At 43.8% G+C, this 14,621-nt stretch overlaps 2 protein-coding genes across 2 annotated transcripts; one reads left to right on the forward strand and one right to left on the reverse strand.

Annotated features, from left to right (window-relative positions):
* Positions 1-5,790: 5,790 nt before the first annotated feature.
* On the reverse strand, positions 5,791-7,043 carry LOC126696318 (uncharacterized). Its single transcript, XM_050393079.1, has 2 exons — positions 6,693-7,043; positions 5,791-6,582 (listed from the first exon to the last, which is right to left on the reverse strand). The coding sequence occupies exons 1-2, from the start codon at positions 7,041-7,043 to the stop codon at positions 5,791-5,793; spliced, it is 1,143 nt and encodes a 380-aa protein (XP_050249036.1).
* Positions 7,044-11,365: 4,322 nt separating this feature from the next.
* LOC126695602 (uncharacterized) lies at positions 11,366-14,458 on the forward strand. The gene is made up of 3 exons (XM_050392421.1): positions 11,366-11,711; positions 12,004-12,464; positions 13,770-14,458. The coding sequence occupies exons 1-3, from the start codon at positions 11,547-11,549 to the stop codon at positions 14,206-14,208; spliced, it is 1,065 nt and encodes a 354-aa protein (XP_050248378.1). The 5' UTR covers positions 11,366-11,546; the 3' UTR covers positions 14,209-14,458.
* Positions 14,459-14,621: the final 163 nt, after the last annotated feature.

Genomic DNA, 14,621 nt, shown 5'->3' on the forward strand with positions numbered 1-14,621 from the left:
TCCCCTGCTGTCATATTTTGACGTTCGGTACGCGAACTTCTTGCCGCCAAAGCTTACAACCGGGGAGGCAAGGGAGTATGGAAGGCGCTACACTTGCTCAGACGAGCTAGCTCCTTTGCAGGACGAGTCCGCGGAACGTGTGTCTCGGCGTCTTAGAGAGTTAGCTCACGAGGCAATTCAACAAGAGGACCCCGTTCAAGAGCAAGCGCAGCTCAAGAACCCTGTTGTGGAGCCCGAGTAACCAGCGATTGAAGCGACTGCCTTGTCAACTTAAGATACCTAACCCGACAAAAACATGGTGTCTAGGAAGGTTATGACTATTGATCGCTTCGTGCCCGGTGCACGGCAACCCATCCAGCCCCCACCTTCTCAGGGTTGGAGCCAGGTGCCTCACCCTCCACCTTCTTCTCAAGCTGGACGAGCCCGTAAGAAACAGAGGGTCGCCGATCAACCATCCACGGGTCCGGGAGACGCTGCCGTCCAGACACCTCCCTAGCCAACAGGAGGGATCGTTATCTGCGAGACGCAAACCCAGGTCGGTCCGGGGGTTGCGTCCTCCTCCCAAGCTGCTCCAGCGTGGAAGCCCAAGTTTTTATTGGACGGCAAGCCTTTGCCTTCGACCGCCTGTGTGCGGTTATGGGAGAAAGGCGAGGGTGGCCGTATTGCCCAGACCCTGGCCGAGGGTCTTCTTCCCAACGACGTGCATGCCTTCGAGGAGGGGTCTGAGGAGTCCGTGGGGCGCCAGTAAGAGTGGCACGCTATTGCGGTAACTCCCCAGTTGTCTATTCCTTTCCATACATTTACTTCTACTTCCGTTTTAACTTTTGTGATTGCTAGGCTGCTTAACTGGCTCACATACTGGCTGGCGGTACACGGGATCTTGCCGAGGAGGTCGACCGTGAGAAGGGGGAGCGAGAGTCAGCTGCCAAAACAGCGAAGGAGAAACTAAAGGCAGCTGAATCTGCCGAGAAAAGGGCCGCTGCCGCGGAGAAAAATAGAGCGCTGGCGGAGAAGAGGTGTGCTGAACTTTTGGCTAAGTAGAACGAAACGGACGTGAAGCTAGCTGAAGCCATTAGCCTCAACACCTCTTAAGCCGAGGAGCTAACCGACCTGAGGGCAGCCCTAGAGGCCTGCGAGTAGAAGTGGTACAACGAGGGATTTGCTGATGCCGAGCAATCTGCGGAACCGGTAGTGGCCCAGGCTTGGAAGCTGGGTTTTGAGGTCGGGTGGTTTGCCACTCTTCAAGCACTGGGAGTTCCCGAGGATTCCCCTCTGAGAGACCCCGGCCAAATTCCCTTCCTAAGCCCTGTTACTGCCGTGCAGGATCCACCGGTTGCCGCTGAGGAGGAAGAAACGGCAAGCGTGAGGGAGTTGGTTGAACAGATCGATGCTCATGCCGAGCCAGATGAGATGGAAGCCACCAGCATCCCAACTGTACAGGATCTTCTTGGTGTAGACCTACATTACCCCTTGACCGGTCAACAAGAAGTGACAGATCCAACCCGGCCCTCCAACTGATTATCTGCAGTCTAGTTTTTCATGCTTTTACTTATCTTTATAGCATTTTTAGTTTATTTTATTAATGGTATATTTGCCTACGTCACCAGGTTGTGGTGAACGAACAATTTCCTTATTTCACGGGGATGACCCGTAAACAATTGCCGAGTTTTGGCGAGGAGATACTAACTCTGCTTTTTAACTTTGCTTTCAACTTGTTGAATGACTCTCTGTTTGCTTAGATTATGTTAGTGGTTTCTTATACTATAGTAAGTCAGGCCGAGACCTGCCCGTTCGGTTAAATCATGCCTTAGTGTATCGCGTTCATACAATGGGGTTTTTGTAACGGTAAGGTTTCCGCCTGGTCGGTGATTTTGATTGAACCGAGGACGAGGCTTCTGTCCTTAGAATTTTTTTTTTTTTTTTTTGTAACGATAAGGTTTCCGCCTGGTCGGTGATTTTGATCGAACCGAGGATGAAGCTTCTGTCCTTAGAAATTTTTTTTTTGTAACGATAAGGTTTCCGCCTGCTTGGTGATTTTGATCGAACCGAGGACGAGGCTTCTGTCCTTAGAATTTTTTTTGTAATGATAAGGTTTCCGCCTGCTCAGTGATTTTGATCGAACCGAGGATGAGGCTTCTGTCCTTAGAATTTTTTTTTTGTAACGATAAGGTTTTCGCCTGCTCGGTGATTTTGATCGAACCGAGGATGAGGCTTCTGTCCTTAGATAATTTTTTTGTAACGATAAGGTTTCCACCTGCTCGGTGATTTTGATCGAATCGAGAACGAGGCTTCTGTCCTTAGAATTTTTTTTGTAACGATAAGGTTTCCACCTGCTCGATGATTTTGATCGAACCGAGGACGAGGCTTCTGTCCTTAGAATTTTTTTGTACAAAACATGCAATTCTCTTAATGTGCGATGACGGGATCGAAAATAGCTTAGACAAGTAACTTCATCATTATCTTGACTTTAGCGAAGTACAACGTTTTGGCTTACATTTACTATATGGATGGTCACGGGTAGAACTTCTTTAAATTGTGAGCATTCCATGGCCGAGGGAGCGGCCTCTCGTCAAGATCTTCCAGGTAGTAAGCCCCCGCGCCAGCGATGGCAGTAATTCTGTACGGCCCTTCCCATGTTTGAGCAAGCTTCTCGGCATGTACGTCTCGCATGTTTCCCACAATCCTCCTTAGAACCAGTTCCCCGGTGCTGAATTCCCTCCCCTTTACATCTTGGTTATATCTCTGGGACAGTTTCTGCTAATATTCTATGAGCCGTATGGTTGCGGCCTCCCGGCATTATTCTAACCAGTCCAAGCGCTCCATCATCAGGTCGGTGTTCTGGGCAAGGTCAAATCCTGCGACCCGTGCACTACACAAGCTCACCTCGGTTGGTATTACGGTCTCCGCCCCATATGTCAAAGAGAAAGGGGTCTCACCCGTGGATCTTCTGGGAGTCGTACGGTAAGCCCATAAAACGTTAGGTAGCTCCTCAACCCATCTCCCCTTTGCCCCGTCCAGCCTCCTCTTCAACTCGTTCAAAATTGTCTTGTTCACCGCCTCAGCTTGGCCGTTGCTTTGAGGGTATGTCGGGGTTGAGTACTTGTTTTTAATGCCGAGATCGCTGTAGAAGGCCCGGAAAGCTTTGCTATCGAACTGTAGCCTGTTGTCTGATACTAGTAAGTTCGGTACCCCAAACCTTGTGACTATGTTTTTCCACACAAACTTTTTCACGTCGATATCCCAAATGTTGGCTAAGGCCTCAGCTTCCGCCTACTTCGTGAAGTAATCCACAGCCACCAATACAAAACGGCGGTTACCTGTTGCTCGGGGAAAGGGGCCAAGGATGTCTAGCCCCTATTGTGTGAACGGCCATGGGCTGCTGACGGGATTTAGACGACCTACTAGCTAGTGGATCAGAGAGGCGTGCTTTTGGCATTGTTCACACCTCCTGACGTATTCTGCGGCATCCTTCTGCATCTGTGGCCACCAAAACCCTTGGGTCATGGCCCTGTGAGCTAGAGACCGTCCCCTGACATGGCCACCACACACTCCTTCATGCAGCTCGGTCAGAAGTTCTTTCACTTTCTCAGGATGTAGACATAAAAGGTAAGGGCCTGCGAAAAACCTCCGGTACAACTTACGATCTGCCGACAGCCAGTACCGGGAAGCCACCCGACGAATCTTTTTGGCCTCCTTTTCATCGCCCAGAATTTTATCCTCGGCTATGAAGTCTATGATCGGGTTCATCCAACACGGATTTTCCATTGACATCATGGCAACTTCAACCCCAGCCAGGTTGTCATCACTTTTCACCTCGATGCTTGGCTCCCTTATAAGCTCTATCTTGACCAGCCGAGGTATATTCTCTGTAGAGGATGAGGCCAACGTGGCCAGCGAGTCGGCATGTCTGTTTTGTGCCCGACCTACCTAGGCTACCTTCACTGTCCCGAATCGGCCAATAATCTACTTAGCTGCATTCAGATAGGCTTTCATCCGAGAGTCCCGAGCTTCGAAGCTTCCTATGATTTGATAAACGACTAGTCGAGAGTCCGAATAAATCTTAACATCTTTCGCGCCTAAACGCAATACGGCCCTCAACCCGGCCAGGAAGGCCTCGTACTCGGCTTCATTGTTTGAGGCTTTGAATCCTAATCTGAAGGAGTGTTCTAATCGTATGCCCTCCGGGGTGATTATGACAATACCAGCTCCGGCCCCCATAGCATTCGAAGCATCGTCTACAAACACTTTCCACGGACGACGCTCCGCATTACAGATTATCTTCCCGTCGTTCTTAGGGGTGAATTCTGCAATGAAATCAGTAAGAACCTATCATTTTACCGAGCTTCGCGGTCGGTACATTATGTCGAACGAACCTAAACGAGTTCCCCATTTGGCTATTCGGCCTGTGAAGTCCAATCTCTTTAGCAATGACTGCAGGGGATACTCGGTGAGAACAAATACCGTATGAGCCTGAAAGTAATGCGGCAACTTCCTCGTGGCGTGTACTAGTTCCAAAACTAGCTTCTCAAGGGGCAGGTATCTCGTCTCGGCATCTACTAAGGTTTTGCTTATGTAATACACCGACTACTGTACTCCTTGGTCCCTTAGTAACACAGCACTCACGGCATGGTCAAACACTGAGAGATACATAAACAAATCCTCCTCGAACTCCGGGGCTGTTAATATGGGCGCTTTTGCCAAGTATTCCTTCAGTTCTCGAAAGGCCTTGTCACATTCCTCGTCCCAATGAAACCCCTTCCACTTCTTCAGAAGTTGATAAAACGGTCCGCAGCAATCCGTGAATTTGGGGATGAATCGGTTTAGGGCGGCTAACATCCCGGTTAGCACCTGTACTTCCTTTGGATTTCTCGGCGGTATGAGGCGATTCACGACATTTATCTAGTCGGGATTGGCTTCTATCCCCCGAGTAGAAATCAGATAACCCAAGAACTTGCCAGCCCCCACACCGAATGTACACTTCTCGGCGTTCAAGCGCAACTTATGCTGCCGGAGTATCTCAAATACTCCCCGGAGGTCTGCCGTGTGTTGCGACTCCTTTTTGCTCTTTACCACCATGTCATCAATGTATACTTCAACCGTGCACCTAATTTTCTCTCGGAACATCCTTGTCATCATCCGCTAGTATGTGGCACCGGCGTTCTTCAACCCAAACGGCATGACTTCGTAGTGATAGTTAGCACTCGGGGAAATAAATGCTGTCTTTTCTCGGTCCTCGGGCGCCAAGGCAATCTGGTGGTACCCCTGGAAAGCATCCAAAAAGCTCATCTTCAGGTGCCTATACGCGGCATCTACTAGTTGGTCAATCTTGGGCATTGGGAATGGATCCTTGGGGCATGCCCTATTCAAGTCTGTGAAATCCACACAAACTCTCCATTTACCATTCTTTTTCTTCACCACCACCGTATTCGCTAACCACCTCGGGAAGAATATTTTCATTATCGCCCCTGCTTCCTTCAGCCTCTGGACTTCCAAGTTCACCGCGTCAACATGCTCCTTCGATGCTTTCCTTAGTTTTTGCTTTTTCGGGGGGAATGATGGGTCCACGTTAAGCTTGTGGACAATGAACTCGGGATCTACGCCGGGAACTTCGTACGGACTTCAGGCAAAAACATCCACGTTCTGTAAAAGAAACAACAACATTTCTGCCTTTTCTCGGTTGTTCATGCTCGTGCCTATTTGGAAATACCTGTCTTTGTTCGGAAAAATTCTGACCTTCAAAACCTCCTCAGCAACGTCCGCCCCCGTTTCCCCTCGGGGCTTCTGTGATTGCTATAAAGGCTCTTTTTCGGTCTCCTCCGCTTGTCCGAGTTGTTCATTCTTCCATCTGACCGCGGCGACCAGACACTGTCTAGCCACTCGTTGGTTCCCTCGCACCACGGCGACTCCATACTCGGTGGGAAATTTCACTTTCACGTGCAGGGTGGACGGAACGGCCTTCATTGCGTGGATCCACGGCCTTCCCAGGATTGCAGTGTACGGTGAGAATGACCGAACTACTATGAAGGTCACTATTACTTCCTTGCCTTTCATGTCCACCGAGAGAGAAATTTGCCCTTCGGGAACCACGACCCTTCCATCAAACGAGACCAATGGCGTGTCGTACTTCGCCAAATCCTGACTCTTTAATCCGAGCCCTTCGAATAAGTCTGGGTACATCACGTCGGCTCCGCTTCCTTGGCCTATTATCACTCTTTTTACCAAGAACCCACTTATTCGAGCTGTTACTACCAACGCATCATCATGAGGTTGGATCGTCCCTTGCAAGTCTTCTTCGCTAAAAGAGATGGTTAGCCGACCAACTTTTATCCTCTTCTCGGGTGATTCTCCTTCTGTGCAAGCCACTGTCAGTACCCCTTTAGCTACTGCCGTACCTCTCGGGGCAGCGTGGATGACTTCAATCACTCCCAGCGGTGGTGGGAGGGGATTCCTTCTCTGCTGAACACCCTGATCGGAATCTCGGTCAGCGGAGTCCACTACAAACTCTTTCAGATACCCTGCTTTTACTAACTGCCCGAGATGATCTTCAGTACCCGACACTGCTCGGTGGTATGCCCTTTGTCCCTATGGTATGTGCAATACAAGTTTTGGTTCCTCCGAGATGGGTCACCCCCCATTTTGTTCGGCCACCTGAAGAATGATTCATTCTTAATCCGATCTAGAATTTTGTGCACGAGTTCTTTGAACGCCACATTAACTCCCTCAATTTGCGCCTCTGGTTCTTGCATCCTGAAATCTTTTTTCGGTCTTGTTGGGATAACGCCCTGCCGAGATCTCCCGAGTAATGGGGCTTTCCCCTTATTTTGTAGCCAATCATCTTCCAGGCGTTTATACTCCTCAATGCGCCTCATAAGTTGCCTTATATCCTTGGGAGGTCTTTTCGTCAACGACTCCCATAATTCAGAATCTTCGAGGAGCCCCATCTTGAAGGTGCTTGCCGCTATCTTCTCATTTCCTCCACCGATCTCATTGTAGAGTTCCCAGTACCTGCTGGTGTAACTCTGAAGGGTTTCACCGACCCTCATCTTTATGGAAAGTAACGCATCCACCGACTACGGCACTTAGCTGCATGTCACGAATCTACTGCCAAACTCTTGAATCAGCTCGGCAAAGTTATGAATGGGGCCTTTTCGTAACCCATTGAACCATCTCAGGGCCGTGGAGCCGAGACTGGAGGGGAATACCTTACACATCAAGGCATCATTGTGTGCATGCAAGGACATCATGTGGATATAATGACTGACGTGCTCCACAGGGTCCGTCTTCCCGTCGTAGGAATTGAATGGCGGTCTTGTAAATCTACTCGGCATAGGGGCCCATTCAATTTCATCTGAGAATGGTGACCGAGCAGCCCTTCGTAAGGCTCGGCTCATGGCGTCCATGGCAGCATTGTGGGGTCGCCGTTCCTCTGGCGAATCAAACCCTCGGTCCTCGTATCCATGCGAACGTGAACGGTTCTGGCAATGACGTGTCTCTCGGGAGTGTGAGTGATTCCTACGCTGGTGCGATTCTTGAGAGGGTGATCGGTTTTGGAACTGTCGTGTGCCGGATTGGCTAGAGCCCTCTTCGCCCCGAATTCCCGTGCTATCATTTCTCCTTTGCCGGTGGTGTCGGTCCCTTTCTTGGCGTTGACCCCTTGCTTCCAGTTCTAGATCCATCACCAGTCTGCGCAACTGCTCCAGCTCTCGGTCTCTGTCATCATACTGCCTGTGTCCCGAGACACCCGACTCCGTTCAGAGGGTCTGATCCGACCCTTCTCCCAGGCCAGACTCTTCCTCTCCTCGCAGGCGCTCCCTATCCTCGCGCCCTTTCTATCTTCTTTCCTGCCATGTGGACCCCCGTGAAGATCCCACGGAGCCGCTCTGGGCACGCCCTCCCGAACGTCCCTCGGACATTTCCTTTATTTGAGTCTTAGTCGAACCATAGTTTTGTAGGAGAGCCCCACGGTGGGCGCCAATTGTGCAAGCCTAAAACGAGACTGTTGGGCTCAACCTCACTTGGGCTCACAATTTATTTGTAAAGTGGGCTTCAAGATTTCCTACTTTGTGTCGTTCTCGGCACAGAGACTCAAAGTAATGTTCCTCCCCTCTCTAAATGACTGTTTTCTCTCTTTTTATCTGAACCCCCTCATCTTCCCCAACTTCTGCTATTTATAGCTTAGGTTAGTGGGGAGATCATGATTACTGCCATCGCTAGTGCAATTGAAGGTCCAATATTATCTGTTTTAAGTGGCTGTTTAGGTGAGAGTGGGATGTAACAATTATGGCCTTGGAATTTGGTTCCAGCTCAGGCGAATTTGCTCGGTAATGATGTTCCCCGAGCATCCCATGACTTGCCCGGACAGGGTTTATGTGATTGTTTGGGAAGTTCTTATGCCGAGCACGGCTCAGGATTCGAGGCCCAAAACTCGTTCTTTATGAAGGCAGTTTCAAGAAGGGCTTAGGGCAATGGGGTCGTTCCATTGGGCTTGAGCCCAGGGCCCATATGGGTCTTGGGATCTCGGTACCGTACATTAACATATGTCAAAATAAATTCTTTTGCCTTCTATTTTTGGAAAAATCAACTTGGACTAAATAATTAGAGTCGCTTTAGAGAAAGTGAAAAGTGGATAAGAGATTGCAAGACCCCGTGTGCGGTGAGGGTCCTGAATCTATTCTTCACACCCTTAGAGATTGCAAGGTGGCTAAATCCATGTGGAGGGACTTGGGAATCGAGGAAGCTAAACAGGATTTCTTTGGTTTGAATCTAGAAGCTTGGCCGGAAAAGAATTGTGGAACTTCTATCACGTTCCCAAGACCCCGTATGCCATGGAAAATCTTATTTCCTTAAGCGATCTGGACTATATGGCTACATAGGAACAAGGCAATCTTCCAAACTGGGAGAGTTGAAGTCTGAAAAAGGGAGTGGAGTTTTATGCCATAGTCCCCAATGGCCCAAACAAACCAAGTAGAGTTCAAGTCCAAGTGAGATGGATCAAACCTCCTAAGGGATGGGTGAAACTCAATACATATGGGTTTGTGTTTAGGGACCCGATCAAGGCAATCGGGGGTGGTATCTTGAGGTGCAGCAATGGAGATTGGATAGCTGGGTTTGCCAAAAAGCTCGGGAACATTACAAGTACTATAGCAAAACTATAAGCTCTAAAGGATGGGCTCACCGTGGCCAAGCAGTTGGGAATTAAGAATATTTGTATTGAAATGGATGCTGAGTTTATTGTTCATCTTGTTTCAAGTCCTTCAATTGTCAATCTAATGCTTGAACCTCTCTTAACTGATTGCAGGAACCTAATAAAGACCTTCCCTAATTACTCAATGGTGCATGTGTTTAGGGAAGTTAATAGTTGTGCTGACCGATTAGCTCGAATGGGAGCAAAGCTTATTTATGATTTCCAATTTTTGTATAACCCACCGGATGTGGTGGTTGATCTGCTGGCTAGAGAGAAAGCTGGCTTTGTTTGTTGTAACAAACTTGTTGTTCAGTAGTTTTTATTTCTAAGCCTCATTTACCAAAAAAAGAAATGTGGATAAGAGAGAATGTAAAATTTTGATAATTTACTTTAAATATGTCCCTAAATTTTAAGCATAATTGATACCAAAAAAGGGGTGGAAGAAAAAAATAAAATAAAACTCTCACACACACATGTATAAGAAGCTCACCACCTAAAAGAAATTACCAAAGATGCATGGTTGAATACTCTCACCACTAAATGTAATACAAAGAGATACAAAATATAAAACAAGTTTTTTTTTTGAATAATTATCACTCTTTCTAATTTGATTCATTTATGTTAGCCAAGCCAACCAGCTATATATATTGCTTAGACCAACACTCTCAGCATAGGAGAATAAAAAAAACATTTAAATCTTTACATTTTCAAGCCTTTGACTCATGAAAACTAGAAACAATATAAATGATTTGTTTCCTTTGGTTGCTAGACTATAATGGCTGAAACTTGAAACAACTACCAACAAGACTCTAGAAATATCACCACGCACCCTTGGTGTGGTGGTCACTCCACAAGTATAAGTGCTTTGTGAGGTGTGGGAGGCAAAGGCTGGGGTTCAAGTCTTCAGGAGGGAGTTTCACACACATATACACTTAAATTAGGTTAGAGTAGAATTTCTATCTTATATATAGAAAATAAAATATAAATAAAAAGACTAGAGATTACTTTGATTAGAAATAATAAAGACATCTAAACATATAACATAGATGACACATGTCACCTATATGGCTGTCACATAATTTATCACTTCACTCCCGTGTCAATCATTTACATATTTATAATAATAATAATAATAATAATGGTTATACAGTAGTATTAGTTTTCTTCTAAAAACTTTAAAGGAATATTGATAAAAGGACAAGACTTAGGTATAGTACTTAGATGTTATTCCTTAGATTCCCCTCTTAAAATTTTGTCATGTGGATTTTTTCTCATGAGATGAAAGTGTATTTTTTTGTTAAATAGCCACATGGCTCAATCATAAGTAAAGAATCTAAGGAATAACATTTAAAGTATTGTACCTAAGTTTTGTCCTTAATAACTAGGATACAACTTAAATTTATGTATAAATTAAATAATTAATTATGAAGCCATGTAATTTATGGAATAATTAATTTATTTGAAATTCGTGCCTTATATCTTTCGTTTATTTATATTTTTTCTTCCTTCCTTATAATAATTGGGGGATGCAAATATTTGAATTCAAATTCTCATATATGAAAGGATTGAACAATACTACTAAGACATTACACTCTTAACATCTATTAATATTGAATCAATTAAAAGTCTCAAATATTACAGAAAATATTGAATATTATATAAATAGTTTTAAAAAGTTGTCTTAAGTTATGTGATGGAATCATCTCGTGTAAGACCTAATTTTGATTAGATGATTAAAATATCTATGATAAATAATACAACTTCTTATAAAAAAAAATTAAATTTAAAAATTCTCTTAATTTCTTCTAATAACTAAGCATTTTTATTGAAGAATTGATGAGGTTTGAATGATGGATCATTTTCATCATGAGGTACAGAAAGTTAATCATGATATTTCTTATTGCAAAATCGATGAGGGTACTATGAACAATGGATCCTTTCATTATAAACTACAGAATGCGGAGCATTTTTCCATTGCAGAATCGCTTAGGTTTGAAGTTTGAACGATGGGTCGTTTATAATTTGCCAGGTGGAGTGGTGGGGCCAACCAAGTTGAATGAATCCATTGGCTGTGACAAAACGAATCAAAACCAGCCTGTAATACCAGCCGACTCAAAAAGAACTGTATAGTAATTTCTGGAACTTTCCACAGAATTCTCAAACCATCAAACTATCCCTATTATTACTAGTAACAATTCCTACTCAACCATTCACGCATGACACAACACCAATAATGCACTAACACTGATTGATTCCTTCATCAAATTCATCAACTAGTAAACATCAACAACCGCTACACAAAACTGAAGGCAATTAAAAGCTTTGTCCTTTTGAGCTTAGAATCAAGAAGAAGAAGAGAAAGATGGGAGTGGACTATTACAAGATACTTCAGGTTGATAGGAGTGCCAAAGATGATGACTTGAAGAAGGCTTATAGGAAGCTCGCAATGAAATGGCACCCTGATAAGAACCCCAACAACAAGAAAGAAGCTGAAGCCAAGTTCAAACAAATATCTGAAGCCTACGAGGTATGTTTATGCTTCTCCTTCTATTCTTATGTGAAATCTTCTATGTGGTTTCAATTTAAGATTGTTCATCCTGTTGAGTTTTCTGGAATTTCATGGTTTTAGCTTTGCTTTTCATGTTTGTATATTTAAGGTATTGTTGTTGTGGAAATCTCTGCTTCTCTGTGCAATTTTCTTCTTTTAACTTGATTTTTTCCCTCAAATTTTGCTTTTTATAATCACCCATTATCAGAATCGATTAAAAAATTTATGGGTTTTATTTAATTAATTAACTTGTTGATGGGAATTCTTGCAGGTTCTGAGTGATCCCCAGAAGAGAGCAGTGTATGATCAATACGGAGAAGAAGGCCTAAAGGGTCAAGTGCCACCGCCTGATGCTGGTGGACCCGGTGGACCTGGTGGAGCTTCCTTCTTTTCCACAGGTAATGGACCGACAACGTTTCGATTCAATCCTCGAAACGCAGACGACATTTTTGCCGAGTTTTTCGGGTTTTCCGGCCCGTTTGGAGGCATGGGAGGGATGGGAGGTGGTGGTGGTGGTGGAGGCATGAGAGGGTCAAGGTTCTCAAGTGGGTTTTTTGGTGATGATGGGTTTGCATCTTTTGGAGAAGGAGGAGGAGGAGGAGGGTTTATGCACCAAGGAGCTCCTAGGAAAGCTCCTCCAATAGAGAGCAGGTTGCCTTGCAGCCTTGAAGAGTTATACAAGGGAGCTTCCAAGAAGATGAAGATCTCTAGAGAAATTGCTGACATTAGTGGGTAAGTAGCTTTGCTTCAATGCTTATTTTCATTTGTCAAATTTTGGTTCCTTCACTTAAGTTTGTGAATTTGATTGGTGAGTGCTACTGTTTGATCAAAGTAATGATTGTGTTGCTCTAGTTTTATTAGTTTTTTGCTGGTTTCATCAGAATTTGTTGGTTACAGATTAGCATATGACTTATTCTGCCATTAGAGAGATCACTTCTTTGAATTTCAAAAGTGGATTTGCGCAATTGGTGGTTATCTAAATTTGTTCATATTAAGAACTAGTTGTTGTATCTGTAACTAAGCAATAGTCCATTATGACGGTAAAAAGACCATTACCCAATTTTGGAACTTCTAAAACCAGGGGAAGGGTAAATCTAGGATTTTATTTTCATTTTTTCTTCTTGGAGTATGTTTTATTCAAACAAGTTCTTTTACGGTTGTGTTTAGGATATTTTACACTAGATAAAAATTTAGTAACATCCTTGTTAAATTGCTTGTGTAGATGTAGTTTGTCTTATGACAATGTTTACTCTTCTGTGACATTAATAATCTATAAGATGAACGGTTCAGGCTCTAAAATGAATTCTTTTTTTTTTTTTTTTTTTGGTCAAAGGCTCTAAAATGAATTCAAAACTTGCAAGTTATGTTATTTTAGTTTATAAATTGTTTGCCTATAAGTCTTGTCTTGTCAGATTGTAGAACTTCACTTAGAAGTAAAGAAAATATTCAATTAGCACCTGGACGGACAAAAAACAAAAGTTTGTTTTTCAAAGTGCAGTAGAAATACAAGTTGGTTTCCTGTTCTTGGTGTGGAAATGGCATGATGTTGTAGTAATGCTTTCTTCATGAAGTGGATATTTGCGTCACAAAACCTTAATCTCAAAACTGCCACTTGAGCTGCTAATGTTTGTGAAATTATTGAGAATTGTTCTTTTTTGTGGTAATGTAATCTAAACACGTAACTGCTTTCGGGCTGCAAATAAGATGCATGGTGTTACATTATGATATTGAGTTCTCATCTTAAATTCAGATAATTTATCTCAAACTCGCCTCTTGACATTCTCTAGGATCATGAACACTGCACATTGATCATTTTCATGACTGTTGCTGACAATCTAGTTTAGCAGATTCAGTTCTATAAGTGTGGATTTGTGTACAAGAGTTATGATTTTCAAGGGATGTTCTGTAGGCAAAATAATACTAATGAATGGTGAAAATATATGGAGTTATACAATCTTCAGATACTTATTGCCTTGTGATTCTGGTAATGTTGCAATGTCCTGCATAATTTCTGATATCATTCATTCTGTTTTGCAGCAAGACCATTCAAGTGGAAGAGATCCTTACTATCGACATAAAGCCTGGTTGGAAGAAGGGCACAAAGATAACCTTCCCAGAGAAAGGGAATGAGCAGCCAAATGTTATACCTGCTGATCTTGTATTTATCGTTGATGAGAAACCCCACAGTGTTTTCACTCGAGATGGAAACGACTTAATTGTCACCCAGAAAATATCCTTGGCGGATGCCTTGACGGGCTACACTGTCCACCTGACTACTCTGGATGGCAGAACTTTAAATATCCCAATCAATAATGTGATTAATCCAAACTATGAGGAGGTTGTTCCAAGGGAAGGAATGCCAATCCAAAAGGACCCAACAAAAAAAGGCAACTTACGTATCAAATTCAACATCAAGTTCCCTACAAGGCTTACTTCAGAGCAGAAGGCTGGAATCAAGAAACTTTTGGGTCCATGAGCATGTAATACTCGGAGAAATGTAGCACTTGTGTGAATATATATATCTAGGGTCTCTATGATTTACAATCCCAGAATGGGAATGGGGTTTTCAGAACTTTTCGGTTGGTTTTTTTTTTTTTATACATTTGTAATTGTACTACATAAGTTTTGAATCTTTGATGACTATTCTTGTTTTAGAGTTGAGATTTAACGAATTGATGCTATCAATAATAAAGGTTAGTGTCATCCTTTCTCTTTTCTGAGAATCACATCTGTAGTCTAATAGAACAGATTCACATTCATGACTATTCTTGTTTAATTAGCACGAATCAATAAGGCGGTCCAGAAAAGGTTCGGAATAAAAGAATAAAAGTTCAATGCCATATATAGTAAACACTACCATTAAAGCATAACTGCTCAAGCAACTCAACT

This window comes from Quercus robur, chromosome 8 (genome assembly GCF_932294415.1).
Source record: "Quercus robur chromosome 8, dhQueRobu3.1, whole genome shotgun sequence".
NCBI lineage: Eukaryota > Viridiplantae > Streptophyta > Magnoliopsida > Fagales > Fagaceae > Quercus > Quercus robur.

Bases quoted from the DNA above. Each gene is read 5' to 3' on its own strand.
- LOC126696318 (XM_050393079.1), bottom strand. From the start codon at position 7,043: ATGAGGGTCGGTGAAACCCTTCAGAGTTACACCAGCAGGTACTGGGAA. The intron at 6,583-6,692 runs GTGCACAAAATT...CACATACCATAG, and splicing joins ATGTGGCGTTCAAAGAACTC to GGACAAAGGGCATACCACCG.
- LOC126695602 (XM_050392421.1), top strand. From the start codon at position 11,547: ATGGGAGTGGACTATTACAAGATACTTCAGGTTGATAGGAGTGCCAAA. The intron at 11,712-12,003 runs GTATGTTTATGC...GAATTCTTGCAG, and splicing joins AAATATCTGAAGCCTACGAG to GTTCTGAGTGATCCCCAGAA. The intron at 12,465-13,769 runs GTAAGTAGCTTT...TCTGTTTTGCAG, and splicing joins GAAATTGCTGACATTAGTGG to CAAGACCATTCAAGTGGAAG.